General features: G+C 64.6%; 3 protein-coding genes across 5 annotated transcripts; 1 reads left to right on the top strand and 2 right to left on the bottom strand.

The window, feature by feature from the left end:
* Positions 1-2,152: 2,152 nt before the first annotated feature.
* On the top strand, positions 2,153-10,667 carry NR2F6 (nuclear receptor subfamily 2 group F member 6). Its single transcript, XM_055708006.1, has 4 exons — positions 2,153-2,973; positions 6,601-6,695; positions 7,979-8,503; positions 9,029-10,667. The coding sequence occupies exons 1-4, from the start codon at positions 2,729-2,731 to the stop codon at positions 9,301-9,303; spliced, it is 1,140 nt and encodes a 379-aa protein (XP_055563981.1). The 5' UTR covers positions 2,153-2,728; the 3' UTR covers positions 9,304-10,667.
* A 1,069-nt stretch (positions 10,668-11,736) lies between these two features.
* OCLN (occludin) lies at positions 11,737-19,534 on the bottom strand. Its single transcript, XM_055708008.1, has 9 exons — positions 19,444-19,534; positions 18,089-18,134; positions 16,987-17,704; positions 15,699-15,857; positions 13,244-13,407; positions 12,943-13,131; positions 12,699-12,870; positions 12,090-12,131; positions 11,737-11,965 (listed from the first exon to the last, which is right to left on the bottom strand). Exons 3-9 carry the CDS (start codon positions 17,683-17,685, stop codon positions 11,864-11,866), a joined length of 1,527 nt encoding a protein of 508 aa, XP_055563983.1. The 5' UTR covers positions 17,686-17,704; positions 18,089-18,134; positions 19,444-19,534; the 3' UTR covers positions 11,737-11,863.
* Positions 19,535-19,859: 325 nt separating this feature from the next.
* On the bottom strand, positions 19,860-22,784 carry OCEL1 (occludin/ELL domain containing 1). Of its 3 annotated transcripts, none has more exons than XM_055708032.1 (6): positions 22,701-22,784; positions 21,992-22,119; positions 21,289-21,638; positions 20,960-21,125; positions 20,561-20,656; positions 19,860-20,374 (listed from the first exon to the last, which is right to left on the bottom strand). In XM_055708032.1, exons 1-6 carry the CDS (start codon positions 22,711-22,713, stop codon positions 20,255-20,257), a joined length of 873 nt encoding a protein of 290 aa, XP_055564007.1. In that variant the 5' UTR covers positions 22,714-22,784; the 3' UTR covers positions 19,860-20,254. The 3 variants fall into 3 exon arrangements, with proteins under 3 accessions (XP_055564007.1, XP_055564009.1, XP_055564008.1); XM_055708034.1 differs by having other exon boundaries at positions 21,289-21,452; XM_055708033.1 differs by lacking the exon at positions 20,561-20,656.
* Positions 22,785-23,455: the final 671 nt, after the last annotated feature.

Here is a 23,455-nt window from a genome sequence, read left to right as displayed (position 1 = left end):
CACTCAGTTGTCCTCCAGCCCAAAGGCTGTAGGGGAACGGGGGGACACGGCTGCCACCCATCCCCACATTGGAGCTGGGTCTGACACTGAGCCTGGAAACCTCCCCAAGCCCCAGTGGGCGCCTCTGCCATGGCAGACCCTTCCTGGGGGCGTCGGGGCGGCACGAAACGCGCCGGCAGCTCCCGGCTCCCAGGGGCCCTTTTGTGTGGTGGAGTCAGCGGAGCAGCGCGAGGAAGGAGGAATTCCTCCGGAGATCAAACGCCTTCGCCAACTGGACACCAACGTCAAAACAAACCCGGCTCCCACCGCGGGGCCGGGAGCCGCGCGGGGGAGAAGATCCAATTTCCTCCTTTGTTCCTGGATTATTATTTTTTGCAGGGGGCGAGGAGGCGGGGGAGAGGCAGGGAAAGGGCCATAAATCACGGCCTGACAGAAGAGAAAGGAGAAGCAGGGCTGGCTGCAGGTGGGGGTGACCCCCCCTGCCCGGACCGGGACCCCCCCAGGCCTGGCCCCTTCCCAGCTGGCTCTGCTGGGCATTGCTCCCTGACCACAGCATCACCCTGGCTGGGCATCGCAGCATGGCAGCATTAGCAGGTACCTGGTGAGCAGAGATCCCTCCAGACAGGAGGAAATGGAGGTTTTATTTATGGCCAGAGCTGTAATCCATCCCTTCTGCTGCGCCCCGACTCCAGGCTCGGTGCTTTGCTGGGGCTTTTTATATCCAGCCCACTTTGCTTCAGCTTTCCCTTAACCCTGATGGAGACACCAGCCCCGCTCCGTGGGTTGGGAATGCCAAGGATGGCAGTGTGAGGCGCCACGAAGGTCCTGGCAGCGCTCAGTCCGAGCCCATCCCTGCAGTGTGGGCATTGCTGGCCGCTTCGCTCAGCATCAGCATCCTCACCCGGCCCAAGCGGGATCGTGGCGTGGGGTCCCCCATGGGGACAGGGCATGCCATGGGGGGCAGGGGTGTGTGGGGGGCACCCAGGCCACCCGTGCCCCAGCTCCATGTCCTGCCTGCCAGACTTTGCCCCTGAAGTCAAGGTGAAAGGCATGATGCCGGGAGACGCCGGGACCGCTGTGGCATGGCCAGGAGGAGAGTTTGCCCCCTGGGTGAAAGGCGAAGGCAGGGCGATATCGCAGGGCTTCTCCTGGGTCAAGCACCTTTCCACACAGCTCATTTCTTCATTAATGATTAACGGGGTGGCAGCAGGTGGGTGCCGTGCACCCACAGCCCACCCCTTCTTGCCGGGCCTGGCCAAGCTCTTACGGGTCCGACTTGATTAACCACATTACAAATGAATTCTACAGGGATGCAGGCGGCCGGTCCCCAGCTACATCCAGCCCTTGGCCCCAGCCCAGGGTACGTGCAGGGTGGTGGTACCCGAAGGATGCCGGGTGCCACGGGAGCACCTCCCAGCACAGCCACGGCCCTCGTGCCACGCACGAGACAAGGCTCCCCAGCCTCGTGCCACTCGCAGTAATTAAAGATCCCGCTGGGACTGTCGGCAAGAGGAGGGGATTGCCAACTCCAGCGGCTTGGCCATGGGCCAGGCATGGGGGAATCGCTTCCCATCCTCCCGCTGCAGCCCCGAATGGCATCGCCAAACACTGCAGCCACCGAGCTGGTGGCAGCAAGGCAGGGGCTTGGTCCCTGTCCCCAAGGGCAGCGTTCGGTGGTCCATTGGCCCGGGGACTTCCCCGTTGCCGCACCCTGTGGCTTAGAGGTCACTTGCTGGGGACACACACACAAGGACCCCAGTTGTGACCACAGCCGTAAACGCAGCCTGTGGCACACCATGGCCCTGCACCCGGGGTCCCGGTGCAGCCCCCCCGGGTGCTCCCCGGGCCAGCCAAGGGCTCCGGTCTCCAAAGCAGCGGGTGGGCTGGGGGCGGGGGGCACATCCAGCCACCTCCCCTGGACAAACCGCCCGCGGCACCGCATCGCCCTCCCCGCCCGCGGCCGAGCCCGGCTCTGCCACAGCCGGTGCCGGGTGCCCCCGGCCGCCCCCGCTGCGGACAGCCCCGGTGCGGCGCAGCAGAGCCACCCCCCGCTCCCCCTGCTGCCCGGCGCGGCGGGGGCGGCCCGGTGCGGCGGGGCCGGGGCCGGGGCAGGACCCGGCGGGCGGCGAGCGGAAGGGGAGGAGGACGGGGAGGAGCATCCAGGGCGGCCACCGCGGCAGCGGCTGAACTTTGCTCTTTCGCGGGAGGCGGGGAGAGCCCTGGGGCTCGGCGGAGCGGGTCCCGCCGGACCCGGACCGGCACCGGGCTGCATGCAGCGGCGGCGGCGGCGGGGCCCGTAGGGGCGAGGGCGGGCCGGGGCAGCGCCGCCGCCTCCTCCTCCTCCTCCTCCTTCCCTGCCGGTGCCGCGGAGCGGAGGAGCCACCGGGGGCGGGCAGCGGCGGCCCCCGCATGCGGCCGAGCCCCGGGGCGGCCGCCGCGCCCGGAGCCGCCGCGCCCCGCGGGGGGATGCGCCGCGCCGCGCCCCGCTCCCGCCGCCGCAAAGTTTCCGCGGAGCCCCCCCGTTAACGGGGGGGGGAGCCCTGGGAGAGAGAGCGGGGGAGGACGGACAAAACCCCCCCTCAACCCCTAAAAAAACATAAAAATCCCAAACCGGCCTCCACCCCCCAAAAAACTTGCTTAACTCGTTCCGGGAGGCGCCGGGCGCCGCGCACCGGGCCCCGCTCCATGCGGCGGCGGGGCCGGTGCTGAGCCCCGGGGCCGCGGAGCCATGGCCATGGTGGCCGGTGGCTGGGGCGAGCCCAACGGCGGCGGCGGCGGCGGGGAGGAGGCGGTGTCCCCGGCGGGCGGCGGCAGCGACGCGGAGCACGGCGAGGAGGAGCGGGCCGGGGCGCCGGTGGACTGCGTGGTGTGCGGGGACAAGTCCAGCGGGAAGCACTACGGGGTCTTCACCTGCGAGGGCTGCAAGAGCTTCTTCAAGCGCAGCATCCGCAGGAACCTCAGCTACACCTGCAGGTAGGGGCTGGGGGGACGCTGGGAGGAGGAGGGGGGGGGGGGGCTTGGCCAGAGCCCCCCGAGGGGGCAGAGCCTTGGCACGGGTGCAGGTCCTCAGGGTGAGCCCCCCGGTGCGGGTCGCTGGGGGACCCCGGTGCAGGTCGTTGGCGTGGCTCTGCAGCGGCCCCCGTGCAGCTCGGCGCTGGCCCTGCTGGGGCTGCAGGCTGGCCCTGCTGCAGCACTGATGGGGCCCCGGTGCAGCACAGGGGTCTCCCAGTACAGCACAGGCATCTCCCAGTATGGCACGGGGGTCCCTCAGTGAAGCACAGGCATCTCCCAGTATGGCACGGGGGTCCCTCAGTGAAGCACAGGCATCTCCCAGTACAGCACTGGGGTCCCCCAGTGTAGCACAGGTATCTCCCAGTGCAGCACAGGCATGTCCCAGTATGGCACTGGGGTCCCCTAGTGCAGCACAGGGGTCCCCCAGTACAGCACAGGCATCTCCCGGTACAGTACGGGGGTTCCCCAGTGCAGCACAGGCATCTCCCAGCACAGCACTGGGGTCCCCTAGTGTAGCACAGGCATTTCCCAGTATGGCACGAGGGTCCCCCAGTGCAGCACAAGCATCTTCCACTGCAGCACAGGTCCTCCACTACAACACGGGGGTCCCTGCATGCTCTGCACCCCACATAAGCAGCCTCTCTGCCTGCGGCATCCCAAAGCCCCAGAGGGATGGATGCTCTGGCTGCCGCATCCCCTGGGCCGTGGGGCACAGCCGGTGTCCAGGTCCTCGTCATCACCCGGCTCTGCTCCGGCATTAATTGCCGTTCCAGGCTAATGCCTGAAAACGCGCCACGGTTGTGAGTCACTTCGGTCACGGCCGCTCACCCAGGGAAAGCACCAGTGCGGCAGCCGGTATAAATCTAACCGGAGGTGTCAACAGCCCGGCATGCCGCGGGCACCGCTCGGTGGGCTGCCTGGGAGAGGGGCTGCAGCTCCTGCTGGCCCCGTGCTCGGGCCGGCAGATCCAGGCCACCAGCGGGACCAGGATATGACCCCCCCGCAAAGTTTGGAGCTGCAAATAACTCTGGAGTTTCTCTTGGGCCCAAAATGAGCATCGGGCTGGCTGCCTCATGTGGGGGACCCCTGGGGGGTGTAGGTGTGCGTACAGGGGCTTGCTCGCAGGGCTGGGTGCATGTGCCAGCGCTTCCAGCAGCGTTTGCTAAACCAGTGAGGGTGGCACCTGGCTCCCAGCCGTGGGCACCCCACAGCTGGGCTGTGAGCGGGACACCCCATCTCCGCATCCCGCCTTCTCCCCATCCGACGGGGGCCGACTGCTTTGAGCATCGTCTGGTGGTGCTGAGGTGCTCGGGAAGGGAAAGGGCAGTGCTGCTTCTGCAGCGGGAACTGTCTCCGAGCTGCCTTGCTCTCGTTTGGGCGGCCTAGATTCGTCCTCCCCCGTGCGCAGCATCTCCTCTCTCGGCAGCTCCTGGCACCGGCACTGCCTGCTTCCAGCTGACGTCAGCCCAGCCGCTTGTGGCGGTGAAGCGGGGCCCTGGAGCTGCTGGCTTGGGGCAGGGGTCGGTGACCGGCCCCTCATGTCCTGCAGCATCCTCCCCATCACCTGCCGTGGGCGCAGCGCGTGTGGATGCAGCGTGTGCATCACCCCTGACCCTGCCTCAGTTTCCCCATCCCATCAGCAGGATCCCGTCGGCAGACCCAGCCAAGCGGCTGCTTGGGATTAATGATTTGAAGATGGGGAATACATACAGCTTTTGAGAAATTCCAGTTTCCTGGAACAAAGGAAAGGCCAAATCAGGGCTCCCTGGGAGAGGAACCGACTCTGCCCAGGCTGTGAGCACCCAGGATTTTTACCCTGCAGTTGTCACCGGTATCTGGGCACCTATTTCAAATGTTTTGGGTTTTTTTTTCCCCTCTTTGTGCTGGGAAGTGATTTGGTGCAATAGAAAAATGTTGGTTTTCCAAGTAGGGAGTAAAGTGTTGGAGGGGCAGGGAACAATGCTCCCCAGCAGCCCTGGCATCTGCTTTGTTCAAGGAGTCAAAAGCAGCATCAAGCCAAGATTGCTCTAATTTGAATATTAAAAGTGAGTTGGATTCAGTTTAGTTCTTGCACTAAATAATTACATGTTCTAATTACATAATTAGCACAGTATACGCCTTTTGTATTCTCACAGTTTCCCAGGTCGTTGCAGCCTATCAGTTGGGAAACTTGCTAGGAGCTGCTGGGAGCTGGGGGGTTTCCTGGTGCTGGGGGATGGTGCCCAGAGGCCACGGTGAGGGTCAGCCGGGCTCCTGCTGGGAGGTTCGGCTGTGGTGCCAGGAGCTTTGCCCCCGCCGAGGCGCAGGCAGCTGATGAAGATGTAATCTGACGTTTTGATTAGCTATCACTTCTCCACTGGAATAACTTTTTATCAGCAACACGTTTTAAAATGTGCTAAGCGCAGTGGTGATGTTCAGGGTGAATTAATTCCGGTTTGAGCACGGTGGGAATCCCTGCCTGTCTCGCCTCTGGAGTCGTGTAGGGATGAGGAGATTCATGTCAGGATTCCCAGGCAGAGCCAAGCTCTGCCCCGGCCCTGCCAGTGCTTTCCTGCCTGCTGCTTTATATGCTTTAATTTACCGCCGTTTAGCCGATAACCCCCCTCCCTCCCCATTCGCCGTGACAGCCTTTGGGTGGGACGTGCAAGCGCCGGTTTCACCCGTGCCCGCTGCATCCCTTGGCTGCGCGAGGACCCCCTGGGAATCAGGGCGGCGGGGGGGGGGGGGGGGGGGGGGGGGGAGGTGCTGGATGCTAATGATGCTGCTTGGGAGCATCCCCCTCAGCCTGTCCCAGCGTGTTGCTCCCAGTGATGCTGTGGGAGCAGAGGTAGGTGGCTGGCTTTGGTGGTGGCCGGTGCCCCGCCGCATGGTGCAGGGCTTCCCAGTGCCCGCAGCTCCTTGCCCAGGGCAGGACGTGCATGCCAGGGGGTGGGCATCACCCTCTTGCAGGCTCCAAGGGCGCTCGAGGGGTAAAGCATCCTTTGGGCCGGTGCAGACCCCACGCTGGGGATGGGGGCATGTGTGCCAGAGCTGCTGGGTTTTGCTTTGCCATGTTTGCAGGGGTCGGTGGAGGCCAGACCGGAGCACGGAGGATGCGGGGCTGTGCCACCACTGTGGGGGATGCCTGGGTGCCCAAGGGGTCACAGCCTCAGCGCTGCAGGGGCAGCCTTGTAGGAAATAGTTGAAATTCCTCAAAATTCCTTGCAAGTTGGGCAGTGAGGCCAGGAGCTGCTCCACCACTTCCCTGCCTTGTGCCAGGACACGGGGCATTGTTCCCTGGCACCCATCCCGACATATCCCCCAGGATGGGACCACGGGGGCCTTGCCAGGATCGGACATCGCTGGCAGCACAAACCAGCAGCGCCAGCGGTAGGAAATCGCTGTTTCTATAGCATCCAAGTGCCTGCGTGCCAGGGGCTGGTGTGGCACGGCCACGGCCGGTGAGGAGGGGGCCATGCTCGGAGGTGAAGGGCTTTGCCCGAGGGCGGTGGGGAGATGGGTGGCAGAGCAGCTCGGTGGGGCTCAGGGACCCCCGGCAGCATTGCGTAACTCTTCCCCAGCACCTCATCTGCCCGATCCTGCCTGCAGGTCCAACCGTGATTGCCAGATTGACCAGCACCACCGCAACCAATGCCAGTACTGCCGCCTGAAGAAGTGTTTCCGCGTGGGGATGAGGAAGGAAGGTAATGCCAGTGCCACGGCGACGGTTCCTGAGGGGTCTGGGTGCTGCCAGTGCCTGCTCTGCTCCTGGTGCTGCCGGGTGCTCTCCCATCTCTCCAGGAACGCTGTTAGCAGCAAAATGCCACATTTGCCCCCTTTTTTTTTTTTTTCTCTTTTTTTTTCCTCCTTGAATTGCCCTTGGTGCCGGCAGCACAGGTGGTGTTTGTTTGGAAAAGCCAGAGGTTTTTGCTGATAAGGTGGCACACCTGGAGCCAGGACAGCCCTGGTGCCCCAGGCACGGTGGTGGTGAGCTGGGACCAGCTCCCACAGGGTCACCTGGCTGCTTTCTGCTCACTCCCCCTTGCCCAGGGGCGTAAACCCCAAATGTTTCCCAGACTGCTGCAAATGGCATGAAGGGTTTAACCCGAAATCTCCGATCCCTGTTACGGGATGCTGATGGAGGTGCTGGGGCTGCGCTGGGGCTTGGCGCGGGCTCTGCCGAGGTGCCGAGGCTGCTCGGCGGCAGGTGGCATTAATGTGAGGAGCAAGGAGGGAAGGATACTGGAAGCAGGACAGTAATTCCCTCCTTTCCAGAGGAGTCGAGATGGCATTATTGCCACTTAGCATGATTTAGAGCTCTCATTTAAGTGGCTCATGAACAGCCCATAAATTAATTACTAGGGACTGAGCAAATAGTGGGCGCTAATGGGAGAGGGGGGGAGCTGAAAAATGGCTCTCCCTGAATGCAATTAGGAGGGGGAGTGACCCGGGGTTAACGATGCTTCCAAGATGGACGTTTTATTTGCAAATAAATGATTGCTGCCATGCGATGACCTTGGGTAGCAATTGCCTTGCTCCACTGCAGGCGGCACAGGGGGCCGTGATGCCGGCAGGGCACCCGGTCTGGCACAGCATGGTCGTAGCCATGGGTCCTTGCAGAGGAGGCGGCGGCACGGATGCTGTCCCAGCCCAGCTGCTGGTTGGAGGCCATGGCCAAGCTGCAGCGCCGGCAGCCTGGGAGTTGCTGGTGAATCACTGGGATGCTAAATAGATTAGCGCAGCTCGTGCAGGCAGCTCGCCGGCGGGTGCAGTGTGTGGCACGCACCACCTCCCTCTCCCCAAGCGCCTGAAAGCTGCCCATTGTTCCGTGGGGTGGCAGGATCTGGCACTGCTGGGGATGCCGGGATGCAGGGTGGGTGGTGGGAGCATCCCCATCCTGCCTGGGGGTCCCTCTGCCCCCCGGGAGCAGGATGGGGGATGCGGCAGGATACAGAAGCAGGCAGACACCTCCTCTCCTTCCCCCCAGCTGTGCAGCGGGGCCGGATCCCCCCCACCCACTCCAGCACCAGCCCCAACGCCTTGCCCAGTGGGGAATACTTCAATGGGCAGCCGGTGTCGGAGCTCATCTCACAGCTGCTGCGGGCTGAGCCCTACCCTGCCGCCCGCTATGGCTCACAGTACGCACAGCAGGGCAGCGTCATGGGCATCGACAACATCTGCGAGCTGGCCGCCCGCCTCCTCTTCAGCACAGTGGAATGGGCCCGGAACATCCCCTTCTTCCCTGAGCTGCCTGTCTCCGACCAAGTGGCCCTGCTACGGCTCAGCTGGAGCGAGCTCTTCGTCCTCAATGCGGCGCAGTCAGCGCTGCCGTTGCACATGGCTCCACTGCTGGCGGCTGCCGGCTTCCACGCCTCCCCCATGTCAGCCGACCGCGTTGTCTCCTTCATGGACCAGATCCGCATCTTTCAGGATCAGGTGGAGAAGCTCAACCGGCTCCAGGTAGACTCGGCCGAGTACAGCTGCCTGAAAGCCATTGCGCTCTTCACGCCCGGTAGGTTGGTGCCGTGAGCGGGCCTTGTCCCCATCCCCACCCCACAGAGCAATGAGCGCCCAGGGAGCCTCTGCCCCCCATTTCCCTGGGGGTTTGGGGTCCAGAGAGCATCAGGTGGCTCTTGGGGGCGGTGGCAGAGTCCCTGTGCCCTGGCGCTTCACCACCGTGGTGTGCAGCATCCCAGCTTGTCCATCTGGGTGCAGGGATGAGCTTCGTGGGGCAATGGGAATGAGACCTACAGGAACAAACCCCCTTGCTTGGGAGGGTCTTGGGGAGCCCCATCCTTCTGTCCATGCTCATCTCATTCCACAGAGGTGCCCAGTCCTGACTGGCGGGGACGAGCCTGCAGCAGCTCTTTGCAGGCAGAGCGGTCCAAGCCGTGCTTTTGCACCGTGCGGCTGCATCCCCTAATTTGGCAAGGGCAGGAATGCAACCGTGGCAGGCGGTTGAGGGAGGGGGGGGGTCTCGCTGGGGGTACTGGGGGGCTCTGACCACTGACTCCTCTCCATTCCATCCCTCTGACAGATGCCTGTGGCCTCTCGGACCCGGCGCACGTGGAGAGCTTGCAGGAGAAGGCGCAGGTGGCGCTGACCGAGTACGTGCGCTCGCAGTACCCCTCGCAGCCCCAGCGCTTCGGCCGGCTCCTACTGCGACTGCCGGCTCTCCGCGCCGTGCCGGCCGCCCTCATCTCCCAGCTCTTCTTCATGAGGCTGGTGGGGAAGACGCCCATCGAAACACTAATCAGGGACATGCTGCTGTCTGGGAGCACCTTCAACTGGCCCTACGGGACAGGGCAGTAAGGGACGGAGCCTGTCCCCCACCCTGGGGACACCCAGCAGCCAGACCTGGATTCCCTCCAGCACCCTGAGACGGTACCGTCCCCGGGGAGCCCCGAACTGTGCTGGCCCCCACCCTGCAGCCGCCTTGTAGCTCGTCTGTCTGCCACAGTGGCAGGGGCTGCGCCCTCCAGAAGCGGTGGGGGCATGGCATTGTCCTCCTGAACCCCAAGGTACTGGCCGTGCCACCGCTGTCACACACCGAACTCTTCTGTACCTCTGTGAAGTGGAGCTCCTCGGACCCCCAGTCCCCCCTGGGAACCTTGGAGCATCCTGGGGGCTGGTCCTTGGCTCTGTCCCTGCATTGGAGCCAGGCTGGAGCCTGGGGAGGGGGGTGCCGTCCTCTGCTGCCCCCTCTGAATCTGAATTCCAGATGACAGGAGGCTGGGACAGGTGATGGGAGGCATGGGACCAGCCAGGCTGAAGCGTGGTGGAACCCCAGCTGTGCAGAGCCATCTTCTGCAGGGTCCAGTTGTGGGGACCCCTGGCTCTGTCCCCCTCCCTGTCCTGGCAATCATGGCAAAAGGGTCATTGTAAAGCCCCTTTGTCCCTGCCCAGGGGCTGCCCCTGCCCACCTGGGCCATATCCAGCTTCAAGGACTGAAGCACCAAGCTTGCAGCAGCCCTTTTTTGGGGACAGATCTTGTCCCCACGTGGTTCCAGTGCCCCCCTGCACTTTCCACTGAAGCATCTCCACTGCTGGGGCACGGGGAGGGGCTGGGGATGGCTGACAGGGGCCATGCACCATGCAGGATGCAAACCAAGGGGTCTTTTTTGGGTGCTGCACAGCACCCAGCCCTTCTCCCCAGGCTCATTCCTCACTGTCTTGCTTGGTGCTTTGCCCCCTCTCCAGGCCAGATCCAGCACCTACCACCATCCTCATGCTGGTGGGTGGTTGCCAGCATCCCCCTCCCCACGCTCACTATGTTCCTGTGCCTCATTATTTTTTGTAAGCCAGGTTTGGGGGAGAGATGCTGGAGGGGGCTGGGGAACAGAATCAGGCTGGAAAGAGGTGATGCTGGTGTGTGGGGGTCCTTGTCCCCAGGGCTAAGCCGTGCCAGAGGAGGGGCCACACGAGGGGCAGAGCCACCCTGGAGGGACGAGGGATGCCCTGTGGCCTCTGATCCTGTGCCAGCGGTGCCGCCAGCCTGGGATCAGGTGCCCAAGGGTTGTCCCCTGGGCTCTGCTTCTCAGGGGTATCCACCGTGCAAACAGACGGAGGCAGGATTAGCCAGGGATTTGTCATTTAGATTGATTCACTGAAAATATAATCCTTGTTCAATGATACTAAACAAATTAACTGAAGTCAATAAAAGATGTTTCTTACAACGCCAGGGATCTGCTGTGAGTAGGAAAAGGGGCTTATCCTGTGGAGATGCTGAAGCCCAGGGTGATGAAAGGAGATGAAGCAGAGTGGGAGATACAGTCCCCCAAAATTTTACCTTTAGAAGGCATCTAAAATTGGAAAGTTTTTGAAAAAGTTGGGTATTTGGGGGTGGTGGTTGTATGGGGTGCCACTCCAGGTCTTCAACACAGGGGTCCCATGGGAATAAATCCTGTTGCCTGCAGTCTTCTGGGGAAGAAGCGGATCAGCGGCATGGTGGGACACCAGAGCCAGCACAGAGGTTTGTACTTGACCTTTGGGAGCAAAGCAGGGGGGCTTTGGGGGTCCCCCCCATCAGGATGGGGCTGGGAGTGGGGTGCTGTGTTTGCCCTGTGTGGCTGGGCAGCATCAGTGGTTGGACCCAGGCAGGTCTGGTGGATCCCAGTGTGGGGTCTAGGGAGGGTGGGGGCTGCCCTGGGGACCACAGCCGCTCCCCACAGCACATGCAGGGTAGGGGGCACAGGATCCGTGCAGCATCATGGGGATGTCAGCTCCACAGGGACTGGGAAGCACCACAGCCATGCCAGGGCCACCATGCAGGGGTACAACCCTGGGGACAGCCCCAGGTCCAGCCTGGGCCACCCACCCGCCGGAGGTACTGCTCCCAGCCTGGCCCCTTTCACACCGGCACAAGTTTAAAATCAATAGATACAGTTTATTTATTACAAAAAAAAAAAAAAATAATACACAGTTTCAGCCAGTTCCTTATAAAATACCTCCCCTGCCCAGGGCTGCTCCCCAAAGGGCAGCCCTGGGGGCTCAGGGGATGCAGGGCTCTGCCCCCCCAAGTGCCCGGCCGAGGGATGCTCTGCCCCATCCAGCCACGTTCTGGTACCCCAACCCCAGCAGAGGCAGTTGGGGGCTGCAGACCCTCCCCAAACATATTTACAGCAGCAGGAAGGGATCCATGGCCCCCAGTGCGCAGGATGGGGACAGTGGGGGACAGGGGGGTTCCCTCCAGCAGCCTCCTCCCGCCCCTTGCCCTTGGCACTGACAGTGCGGAGTGGCTTTCAATGGTGGGCTCAGGTTTTTTAATACAAACAAACAAAGGTACAAAATGCACCAAAGTCTTTGGAAAGGGTGGGTGGGGAGCGGGGAGCCCCTCGTGCCCATCCCGCCGTGGTGGTCGGGGCAGCACAGGCTACCCCCGCACTTTGTCGTAGTCGCTCACCATCCGCTTGATGTGGAACAGTTTGTTGCGCAGGGTTTTGGTCTCCAGCTTCTTTGTCTGGTAGTTCGGGCTCTGAAAGGCAGCACAGGACCGGCCTCAGCTGCGGGGGCTGTGGGGAGGGCACTGCACTTTCCGACCTCCCCCCCAGCTGCATTGCACCAAGCCAGCACTGCTTCAGATGGGACCCCAGACTCACCCGCTTCAGGTCCTTCAGCCTGTTGTACTCCTCGGCGACATCCTGCGAAGGAGATGGGCAGGAGCGGGGGTCACAACTAGCTGGCACCACGGCCTGGAGCCACAAGGGTGGGCACCCCACTGGGACAAGTCCCTGATACCCTGCAGCATCCCTGACACCCTGCAGCATCCATCCCAGGTGCTCCACAGCATCCATCCCTGATGCCCTGCAGCATCCCAGATGCCCCGCAGCACTCCGGTGATCCCATTGCATCCATCCCCAATGCCCCACAGCATCCCAGATCCTCACAAGCACCCATCCCCAATGCCCCGCAGCATCCCAGATCCTCACAAGCATACATCCCCAAGGTCCCACAGCATCCTGGTGACCCCACAGCATCCATCCCCAAGGCCCCACAGCATCCCAGATCCCCACGGCATCCATCCCCAAGGCCCCACAGCATCCTGGTGACCCCACAGCATCCATCCCCAAGGCTCCACAGCATCCCATTTCCCCACAGCATCTGTCCCCAATGTGCCACAGCATCCCAGTGACCCCACAGCATCCATCCCCAAGGCCTCACATCATCTGGTGACCCCATGGCATCCCCACGGCTCCCAGAGCCCTAACCTGGTACTGGGGACTGTCCTCAGAGATGCTGTCAAGCTGTTTGCTGAGCTGGTTGAGGCGGTCATTGATGTTGTCCATCTCGGCACAGAGTTGCTTGTAGCGCTTCAGGTCCGTGTCGAACTCCTGCTTGTACTTCTGGCGGGTGCTGTCTGAGGTGATGGGGGGGTACAGGCTGTGGGAGAGGGGCAAGGTCAGGCCCCAGATGGCCAGTGATGGTGGGGAGCTCCCAGGGGTCCCCCCTCACCTGCCCCACTGGTCCTGGTCCCGCTCGTCACCAGACTCCACGGCTGTGGTGTAGTCTGTCTCATACTGCGACTCGTCCAGCTCAGGGTTGCGCCGGCGCCGGCGCCCACGGCGGGCAGGGGGCTTCGTGGGCTGCTCCCTCACCTTCTCCTCTGCCGGGCTGGGGCTGGCTGCCCGGTCCGGCTGGTCCCTGCATGGGACACAGGGGACATCAGCCAGCTCAGCACAGGGGGGGCAGATACCCAAGGTGTCAGTGTCGGCCCCCCCCCAAGCCCTTCCAACTGCCCTGCCCGGCCACTCACCCCCGGCTGCTGTAGGTCCCGGAGGGGTAGTACCCGTTCTGGGGGGGGTAGCTGTAGGAGGGGGGGCTGTAGGGCGGCGCAGTGATGGGGCTCGTTGGCTTCTCCGAGTAGGCGAGCGTGGCCGTCTCGTCCTGCACACTGGCCCCATCTGCCACATTCTTCACCTGGAACAGGGAGAAGGGCTCAGCCACGTGCCTGGGCAGTGGGGACACTCGCCCCTCCTTGAGCAGGGCACAGACCATGGCAGCCGGCACACCAGGATGCGGGTCTCCATCCATGCGGCCAGAGAAACGCCCTCCCCACCCCTGGGGGCCTCTTGCCCGTGGTCCCAGCAGGGGGGTGAGCCCTGGCACAGCTGCAGTGGGGTGCCCCACACGGCTACGGGGGGCAAGGGATGGGGGACCCCTCACGGGTGGGCAGAGCAGCACTTGGGGAGGGGGGATGCTGCAAGACATGCCCCAAAGAAGGACCCACAGACCCCAGTGCCACAGCAGGGGGGTCCCATTGGGAGACAAGCACAGATGGACACACAGCTCGGGGTGGGGGTCCTGGCACCCAGCTCTGCACTCCCAGGGTGACACCCCCCCAGGCTTTGCCAGGGGCTGCATACTCACCCCATCCAGCCTCGCCCGCCCCCCCTGGACCCTCGCTGCTGCCCCAGCATAGCCAGGGCTCCTCAAGGAGGACATGGGGCATCCGTCTGTCCCTCCCCCCCCTTCCTTCCTGGCCTTTGTGGGTTGTTTGTGCGGAAGCCGGTCCCTGGCCCTGGGGACCTCAGCCCACGAAGCCACTTCCTCCAGCTCTTAACGAAGACATGGTTAACTGGGGGCTGCTCCCAGCCCCACTTCGCCGAAGAGGGCCACCAGCACGGGGACAGCCATGTCTCTGTGCCATGCCAGGACGCGGTGGCTCACGCGGTGGCTCACACCCGCTCGAAGGTCACCCGTTTATCTCAGTCCCGACCATAAACAGGGACCAAGATGTCCCAGGAGGGTTTCACACCCCCCCACTGCTGCATCCCCACCCAGTGGCACCCAGCAGAGCAGAGACCCCCGAGGGGCAGGTGAAGGGCAGCCAGGGGTGCATGAGGTCCTGCCCCCACTCACCAGCCCGGCCCCCAGGAGGCCAGGAAATGCTTTGTAAGGGAGGGACTTTTAAAAATAAATAAACCAGAACAAAGGTATTTCTGCAAAATGAAAAATAAATATTAGACCTACAGACAGAGCGAGGCATGGGGAGCAGAGCCCAGCTTTCTGGGGCCAGGGAGCAACTTGTGGTGCTCGACTCCAGGTTTGCCTTGAAAGTTTGGGATAAACGTGATGAACATCCTCACTCCCAGCCCCGGTGGGAAGCCCGGTGCCCGAGAACCCGGGGCTGCCCCGGTCTCACCGGGCTGGGGACAGGGATGCAGCCCCCTGCCCACACAATGGCCCATTGCCACCCATCACGGCAGCACCCCAAGAGCTGTGCTCTGGGGCAGGGGTGGATTTCAAAGGCTCCTTCCCATGGGATGATGCAGGCTTCCCGCACCCTCCCCAGGCACCGGCACCTGCAGAGACACCAGCTCAGGGAGCTGCAGGGCGAGGACAGGATGGGGCACGTCCTGGCGCACAGCGGGGCCAGGCTGGGACCGGCACCCTCCCCGGGACCACGCTGCAGCAGGGGGCTCCCCAGCACCCCCCACCCAAGGGACACCGGTGCATCTGAAGCCCAGTCAGTGCTGGTTTGGTGGCTGCAAAGCCCCCAGCCTCCTCCACAGCAGCGAGGTGGCACAGCCCCGTGAAGTCCGGTTAATCATTGCCGAGACTGAAACCAAACCGTGTCAACGGGCAGCGTCTCATGGCCGGCGTCCCTGCGCATGGGGGTGAGCAACAGGGAAGGGACCCAGAGCCCTGGGTGCTGTGCTCCTGGCACCCAGCCCATCAGCTCCCACCCTGTTTGTCTTTCAGGGAGTTTGAGACCAGCTCGCCCAGCCCGGCAACCCGTGCAAAGCCTCGCTGTGCCAGGGAACGGTGCCGACTGGGAAAAAAACACAGTGCCGAAACGGGGTGACAGGGAGGGACCCGGTGAGCACTGGGCACAGCATCGCACCGGTGGTGATAATGCCGCAACCCAGGAGCTGCCTGCTGCGGCGTGCAAACACACCGGGACCAGGCACCCGTATGGCACAAGCCAGGCACAAAGAGGCTCCTGGCACAAAGCCCTGGGGCCAGGCTGGTAGAGGGGAATGGCATGGCTCGGCACAGCCCCGGTGCCAGGGGGAGCCCCGGGGTCCCCACGCAGCCCCTGTGCTCACCCCGGTACATCCCAACCCCGCACTGCCTCGGGCGCAGCCAGCCCCGCTGATAGAGGGTAGGCGGGGAGGATGCTCAGGGGAAGGGGGGCGGGGGGGGAGACACAGACCCCCCGCAGCCCCGGGTACCCACCAGCACCCCCAGCTCATGCTCAGACTCACCCACTCCTCCACGTTCGGACCCTCCTGGACCACCGGCACCTTGTCCCAGTAAATATTTGGTTTCCCATACTTCCAGATCTTGCTCCGTGTCTTGTGAGCGAAGAAGCAGATGAGGCAGAGCAGAATGACGATGAGGAACCCGCAGACGATGGCCACAGCCTGGAGGGGCAGAGGGAGGGTGCTCTCAGGGTGGGGGTCCTTGCAGGGCTGTGAAGACCCCTTCCCAGGGGTCCAGGTACCCTGCACCTCCCCGAGCTGAGTGGGAATTGCTCCCCTCATCCCAAAATCCTCCCTATGTCAGACCCCCACACGGTGGGATGGAGCCCAGCAGAGGTCTGAGAGTTTTGGGGGCCAGCTCAAGCAACGGCGAGGGGGGGCTGATTTTCCCGTGGGGAGACGAAAGGTTTGGGGCCTGGGGAGCAGCCGGGAGCTGGCACCCTCCAGCACCTTGGCACAGCACCCTGAGCCCGCTGCTGGCTCGGCCACAGGCCAGCTTCCACCCCACGCAGCTGTGTCCCTGCCCCGATGGTTTCCCATGAGCTGGATCCCTGCAGCCATGCTGGAATGGGGCAGGTGAGGACGGATTAGGCCATGCTTGGCCTCTGCATGGAGCAGGAGCAGCGCAGGTGTGCCGGCTCCCCCTGCTCAGGGTGCAGGAATGTGGCACGGCCAGCCTGACCGGCTGGGAACCGGCAGCACCAGTCCCAGCCCATGTGCCACGCAGGATCCCCGCTGGCCCCAGCCGAAACCAGGGCTGGTGAACTTTGTTTTGAGGGCTCTGGCTGCCCCACTGACCCGCTGGGCTCCCCAGCCAGGCTGGCAGCACCATGGGTTCTGGCAGAGAGCTGGCACCCAGCTGGCAACCTGACCCCGCACCCATCCTGACACTCACAGCCCACCCTGCCCCAACCTTGTTCAAATACTTTTATGACCGGGGAGACCAAAGTACCAGATACCGGGTCTGCACCGGGACAACAGACCATCCCCTCCCTGAAACTCCACAGCGCTGGCAGCCAGCTTGCCCCAGTTCCTCCTGCTGCCCCAGCAAACAGCTGGGCTGAGATTCAGCTGGGATCCAGCCACCCCCTGCCACCCCACAGCAATCAGAACCACCAAAACCATTAAAGATGGAGGGAAAACCCCAGGGACGTGGCACTGCGCACCCATCCCGAGGGCAGGACACATGCTGCCCTTGCTCAGCATCACGTTTGAAGCAGGGCAAAAGGTTTGTGTTGCCAGTTTGGGTCAAAGAGGGGGTGTCTGTCCAGAGCTGGGGGTGCACCCTCACCTCCTGGGGGTCCACGGTGCAGTAGTGGTAGAGGTACTGGTTCAGGTAGGTGCTGCCGCTGTAGACCTGGCTGCACATGGTCAGCAAGGGGTTGTAGTAGTAGCTGCCGGTCATCTGCGCCTGGGGATTGACGCCCACGATGTAGACGATGGAAGCGATGAGCATGACGATGGCCAGCACGGCGCAGACCACGATGACCACCAGGTAGAAGCGCCGGGAGCGGGAGCTGCTCGATTTGGTGATGCTGGCAACGAAGAGCCCCAGCTGGGCCAGGAAGCAGAGCACAGCCATGGCGATCATGAAGCCGTTGGCCGCCCGCGGGTTGGTGACCCCACCATAGTAGCCCCCGTAACCGTAGCCATAGTTCAACCCACTGCCATAGTAGCCAGAACCGTAGAAGCCCCCCAGCCCGTTGCCGTAAGCCCCCCCAAAGCCATAGCCATACTCCCAGGCCAAGGTGGAGGCCACGCAGGCAAAGATGGCGATGCAGAGCAGGATGACCATGGCCTCCAGGATCCTCACCACGCCGGGTGGCGAGGTCCACTTGTAGAAGTGCTGCGGCACGTCCTCAATGTAATAAGAGCCCGGTGGGGGCGAGCGGGCACCATAGTCGTAGCCATAATCACCCGTGGGTGGACCGTAGCCTGTGGGGGGGCCATAGCCCATGGGGGGGCCATCGTAGGACTTCTTGCTGAACATGGTGGCGGTGGCGGAGAGCCTGGTGGGGAGAGGGATGGAGCCGTCAGAGCTGGTTGCGCACCAGGAGGTGCCAGCACCGGCGCTGCGGCTCTGCGAGATGCAGCTCCCGGGTTTCTACATCTCCGCACGCCTGGCGGGGACTTTGGTCCCCTGTCCCCAGCCCAATGACACCGTCAACAACCACCTGCCCGTGCCACCAGAGCCACCGCTGCTGATGGGGAAACTGAGGCACAGGGAGGAGAAGTGAGTCACGGCGCATCTGCCAGGGCGCACCCCAGCCCTGCCCCACGCATGAGACCCGGCCACACCGGCCCCCCCGCTCCCCCCGGGCCCACCCAACCACCAGGCATCACCTGAATGAATTGGATTGTTTAAATTCTAATTAAAACTGAAAAGCTCTTACCCAAGGCTGGCGCTAACCCTGAAGGCTTCTCCGTAAGCAGATCTGGCTGGATTTAAAAAAAAAAATTAAAAAAAAATACAGGACCCATTAGCAACAACGCAGTGAAAAGTACCAAATCAGTTTTAAAAAACTGGGTTTTTTTCAAAGTTGATGTAGGGCCGGCCCCGTGCAGAGACCCCCCCCTGGCCCAAAGACCCCCACTGCGGCACAGGGAGCAGAGCAAGGGAAACCTGAACCCTGTGGGAAACCCAACCCAGGCACCTGCTCCGGCAGTGCCAGGGCTCAGCATGCAGGATCAGGCCCCTGGGCTGGGGGCGCGGGGGGTGGCAGCCCTTGACCCCCAGCAAGTGTGGGCAGCAGGGGTCTGGGGTGCAGCTGTGGTCCCAGAGGTGCCCCGGGGGTCCCCCTGGGTGCCCAAACCAACACACACACACTTCAGGGGATCCCACCCCCCATAAACCCCCAAACCCACCCGCCCCAGTCGGATTAAGTCCCGGGGCCGCGGCCTGACCCCCCCGTCCCACCGGGGACCCCCACGCATGCTGCCACCGGGGCACGGCAGCAGCAGGGACGGGCTCCCGGAGCGATAACCCCAGGGCACCCCGAGGAGGACACGGGGCCGGGGGCTTCGGGGGTCCTTCCCGCGCTGCGGGGGCACCGGGCGGGCAGAGCGACCCCGGCCCCGCTCCCCCCCGCCTCCCGCCTTCCACCCGCCGGGGCTGCGGCGCCGGGAGCCCCGGTGCACTGAGGAGCCCGGTACCGGCGGGGGAACTCGGTGGGACCACGTGTGCCGACCCTTGTACCGGGAGGGACCCCAGTGGGGAACCCGATGCCGGTGGGGGAGCTCGGTGGGGAGCCCGGTGCCGACCCCGGTGCTGGTGGGGAGCCTGGTGCCGTTACCGGTAGGGGAGCTCGGTGGGGAGCCCGGTGCCGACCCCGGTGCTGGTGGGCAGCCTGGTGCCGGTACCGGTAGGGGAGCTCGGTGAGGAGCCCGGTGCCGACCCCGGTGCTGGTGGGGAGCCTAGTGCCGGTACCGGTAGGGACCCCGGTGGGGAGCCTGGTGCCGTAGGGAGCTCGGTGCTAGTAGGGAGCCTGGTGGGGACCCCGGTGCCGGTAGGAAGCCCAGTGCCGGTGGGGAGCCCGGTGCCGGTGGGGAGCCCGGCGCCGGTGGGGAGCCCGGCGCCGGTGGGGAGCCCGGCGCCGGTGGGACCCCAGTGCGCGCAGGGGCGGCGGGGCAGGACGGACCCCCCGTGCGCGGCGGGGAGCGGGGCCCCCCGGTGCCCCCTCCGGTACCGCTCGCCTGCTCTCCCCCCGGTGCCGGTGCCGGGGGTCCCGCCTGCCGCGGAGCCACTCACCTGCCCGCGCCTCCGCCTCTTTGTTCACCTTAAAATGGCAGCCGGGACCGGCGGCGCGGCGGCGGCGGCGCTGCTGGAGACCGGCCCCGGTTTCCGCCTCCGGGGAGGGGAGGGGAGGGGTGGGATGGGGAGGGGGGAGCCCCGGGGGCCGCTTCCAGAGCCGCACCCCCGGCCCGGCGCCCCGGTGAGATAAGGAGGGGTCCGAAACGGGGCGGGGGGCACCCCCGGCTGGGACCCCGCAGGGCTTTGGGGGCGGGGGTCTGCTCACCCCCTCCCATCCCCGCTTTGTTTTCTTGGGGGCAGGAGGGTCCCATGGGTGCTGGGGTGGGGCGCGTTTGCCGGCAGCCAGCTGCTGTGGGTGCCCCAGGATGCCCATTAAGACATCCCCACCACCCCCCCAAAAAGAAGAAAGAAAAGAAATTATTACAATGTTTTATTTACACCGATTCTGGCCACTACTGCAGCTGCACCTGCTGCCCCGGGGTGGGGGGGTCCCTAGTTCACAGGAGGTGAGGGGCACAGCCAGGGCCTGGCCCCCCCGTGGGAACAGGGAGCATGCCCCCCCAGAGCCCCCCAACCTCCCTGGGGAGCCCGGGGTCACAAGGGTCCCTGGGGCACCCAGAGGACCCCAAAACCAGCAGCGCGAAGAGCCTAGGGCTTTGCTCTCCACGCCCGAGTGGGTGCAATGGCTGGGTGGGCACTGGGTGCACCTTGCAGCACTGCCACCCCCTCCCCACCCCTGGGGTCCCCCCCGGGGTGCCCCCCCCCGGGGTCACCGTCCCATGGCGTCGGTGCCAGCTGGTGCGCAGGCTCAGAAGAAGACGGCGTCGTGGCGGGCGTCACGATCGTACTCCTGGATCCGCGCCTTGATGTGCGTCAGCTTCTGCTTCAGGTATTCGCAGCGCTGCTGCTTTTCCAGGAAGGCTGAATCCTGCTGGTCGGATGGTGCTCAGCCAGGAGGAAACCTGCCATGGCACTGGGGTCCTGTGGTGCCCTCCCTGGGGACCCCCCCCCCCCCCGCCAAGCACTGGGGAAGAGGGAGAGGTGCGATGGGGAGACCATGGGCTTGCAGCCTCCCCAGCATGGGGAGCAGATGCTGAGCACTTCCCCTGCTCACCCTCCTCTTCCTCACGCAGGTGTGGGCCACCCCACTGCTGTCCTGCGGGGTGGAAAGACACGTCCTGGAGCCCTGGGGAGGGGGGTCAGCCCGGCCCTAATGAGGCAGCCAGAGCTGATGAGCCTGGGGGGACTCAGGGTGGGCAGCCAGCCTTCCCCCAGTGCCGCCACCAAAACCTCACCCAGGGCGTAGCCACGAAATGCCGCCACTCATCAATTTTCCAGCAGCTGCCAGGTGCGTTGGAGCATCACTCATACCACCTGGGTGTCCACGTCCCCCCACCCACTGCAGACCCCCCAGCCCCAGCCCCAGGCCCAGCAGAGACCAGCCAACTCATCGCACCCAACGCTGCCCACAAGACACATGGTGCCCACAGCCGGCACCCACCGAGGGACCCACCGTCGTGCTCGTGGTGCGCGGCTGGGCCATCGCCGCCTCTGGCCCCCCGAGCTGCCAGCGCGCGGTGCGGACCTCCCCGAGCAGCTCCGTGTACTCTGCCCGCTGGTCCTGGAAGACGCCCTTGTAGCCCTCCCGCTGCCGGGGGCTCCGGATCGCCGGGTACTTTCTGTGCCACCACGAAGCCACAAGGCTCAGAGTGTGGGAGGGGGAGCCCAGGCGCTGCCTGCACACGCTGGCAGGCAGGACTCCCTCGGGTGGCTGTCACAGGTCCCTGGGGCTCCAGGACACCCTGTCCCGTGGCTGTCCCCATCCCCACAGGAGGCACTTACACCACGTAGTCTGGGACAGCACGTGGCCGGGGTGCCAGCCCTGGGGGAACAGACATGAGCCCCAGCTTCTCCCGCTTCTCAGCAGGGCGGACCCTCGCCAGGGGTCTCCCTGGTGGCACCACTTCATCCTCGAAGGTGACATGCCTGGCTCGGGCTGGCAGAGGCTTCAGGACACAAGGGAGGGGTGTGAGGCTGCATGGCCACCATACCAGAGGGCACGGGGGACACACCACTGAGGCTGTCCTCACTCCTGGTGACAATGGGACCCCTGGGGACCTCCCAGTGCTTCCAGGCCACCTCATGCCTCCACATCTGGAGAAACAGCTGGCTGCCGGCCAGGCAGAGCAGTGCTGTGAGGAAGATGAAGATGAGAGTGGCTGCCAGCACCCTGGCCAGGTGGGAGCTGCTGGCAAGGAGGGGGCCGTGGCACAGCCCCCCAGGGTGACAGCACTGACATATGCCACTGCCAGGTAGAGGAGACACATGAGCCCGTTGAGATCTGGTGGGGCTGGGGGTGGGCAGGAGGATGCTGTGGTCACCAGTAGTGGCCCCCAGCCCCACAGGGATGGCAGTGAGCAGCCAGGTCAGGGTGGCTGCCCCCAGCCCCTCCAGGCCCCCAGTAGCCCCAACCAGGACTTCATGGAGAAGAAGTGGTGCCAAACCTTCAGCCCAGCCTGCAGCACCCCTGCACCCAGCTCCATACCCAGCAGCCCCGGCTCCCCGGTGGGGTGCGTGGGCTTGGCCATCGGCTCCCAGCGCCTTTGGGGTGATGGGAGTCCCCTGGGTCCATCCGGTGGCTGCTTCGCTTCCCCGCCTCTGGGCTGAGCCCCACTGGAGGAGAAGCCCCGAGATGAGAAGGGCTGGGAGCAAACCCCACGGCGAGCTGACATGGGTCACCAGCCCTTTTCACGTGCCTCAGTTTCCCCCACGGGGCACACTTGCCTGGCCCTGAGCCACCTCCCCTCCCCACAGCTCGCTTGGGGTTTACAAGCAGCATCTGACACTGGGACCCAGCGGTGAGCTCCAACCATGCCCAGGGGATGTCACCTCCTGTGAGCTCTCCCCGGTGCGCAAACCAGGGCTGCCACCCCATCCCAGTCCCCCACAGCCGGGGCTGGAAATGCCTGTGGGTGAGCGGGAAAGCACCCGCCAGTGCTCCCAGCACCCAAGCTGGGCAGGAGCAGGGACCCACTAGAGCATCCAGGCAGGAGGAGGGGAAGGGTCCCCACTGCATTGTTGCCGGCCGATCCCCGCCTGCCCCCCCCCCTCCCAAGGACCCCACGGTTGCTGCTGGGCTCCTGTCCAGCAGCCCAGTCCCACTGTGTCACCCCCCTGGCTCCACATCCCCACCCCCCCAATCCCTACCCCAGGACAGCATCTGGCGCCCCAAGCCCCCCCTCCCCCACTGTTACCTGCCCGTCTCATGGTGGGACGTGGGCCTGGGGCTCCCCGCAATGTCCCTCGGCCACTGCGACGTCCCTTGGCCACCACCCGCCAGCGACAGGCACCAGCGGTTAAACATTAACAGCAATGTGCCACCCCGAAGCGTGGCCACGGGGCCCTGTGTGGGCAGGGGCCAGATCCTGCCCACCCTCCTCCAGCCTTCCCGGTGCCCACCGAGGGCCTCATCCTGCACCCACCTTCTGCTGAGTCCCAGCATCAGGCCCCCGATTTGGCTTTGCAGTGGGCTGGGCAGCACCAACACCCTGCGGCTGTGCACGGGGAGCCTGGGTACCCCAGCATGGCCAGGGATGCTCTGAGCCCAGCCCCATCACCCCCGCCCCCAAGCCACTGCAGGGACCCCCCCCCACCTGCCCCCAGTGCCAGCAAGTGGGGGGCTGCAAGCTCCCAGTGCACCCCCGGGGTGGGGCTGGAGCCCTCATGCCAGCCCCATGCCCCTCCTGCAGTGTTTCCAGGATGGGGGGAGCTTCCGTCGCAGCCAGGGAAGCTGCAGAGCTCCCCCCACTTCCAAGCCCCCCCCCCCATGCCCCCCCTCCCACCGGGCAGGGGTCCCGCTGCCGCGAGCAGAGAGTGACGCATCCAGTTCAGCCTCCTTTAATACGCGCCTCAGCCCCCCGCTCCCGGGGCCCCCCCACCGAGGGTCCTGGCTGGGGAGCACGACTGGCCCCCGGGGGGGTCTGGGGGTCCCAGCAGAGGGTCTTTGCCC

Source organism: Falco cherrug, chromosome 4, assembly GCF_023634085.1.
Source record: "Falco cherrug isolate bFalChe1 chromosome 4, bFalChe1.pri, whole genome shotgun sequence".
Lineage (NCBI taxonomy): Eukaryota > Metazoa > Chordata > Aves > Falconiformes > Falconidae > Falco > Falco cherrug.
This window is presented reverse-complemented; position numbering and strand designations above follow the sequence as displayed.

Coding starts and splice junctions, on each gene's coding strand:
- OCEL1 (XM_055708032.1), bottom strand. Junction 21,126..21,288: donor GCTGTCCCAGACTACGTGGT/GTAAGTGCCTCC, acceptor GTGGTGGCACAG/AAAGTACCCGGCGATCCGGA. Junction 20,375..20,560: donor CCTGCGTGAGGAAGAGGAGG/GTGAGCAGGGGA, acceptor TCCGACCAGCAG/GATTCAGCCTTCCTGGAAAA.
- NR2F6 (XM_055708006.1), top strand. CDS start 2,729: ATGGCCATGGTGGCCGGTGGCTGGGGCGAGCCCAACGGCGGCGGCGGC. Junction 2,974..6,600: donor AACCTCAGCTACACCTGCAG/GTAGGGGCTGGG, acceptor TCCTGCCTGCAG/GTCCAACCGTGATTGCCAGA. Junction 8,504..9,028: donor CATTGCGCTCTTCACGCCCG/GTAGGTTGGTGC, acceptor TCCCTCTGACAG/ATGCCTGTGGCCTCTCGGAC.
- OCLN (XM_055708008.1), bottom strand. CDS start 17,685: ATGTTCAGCAAGAAGTCCTACGATGGCCCCCCCATGGGCTATGGCCCC. Junction 15,858..16,986: donor GCACCGTGGACCCCCAGGAG/GTGAGGGTGCAC, acceptor CTGCCCCTCCAG/GCTGTGGCCATCGTCTGCGG. Junction 13,132..13,243: donor GGGACCTACAGCAGCCGGGG/GTGAGTGGCCGG, acceptor TGTCCCATGCAG/GGACCAGCCGGACCGGGCAG.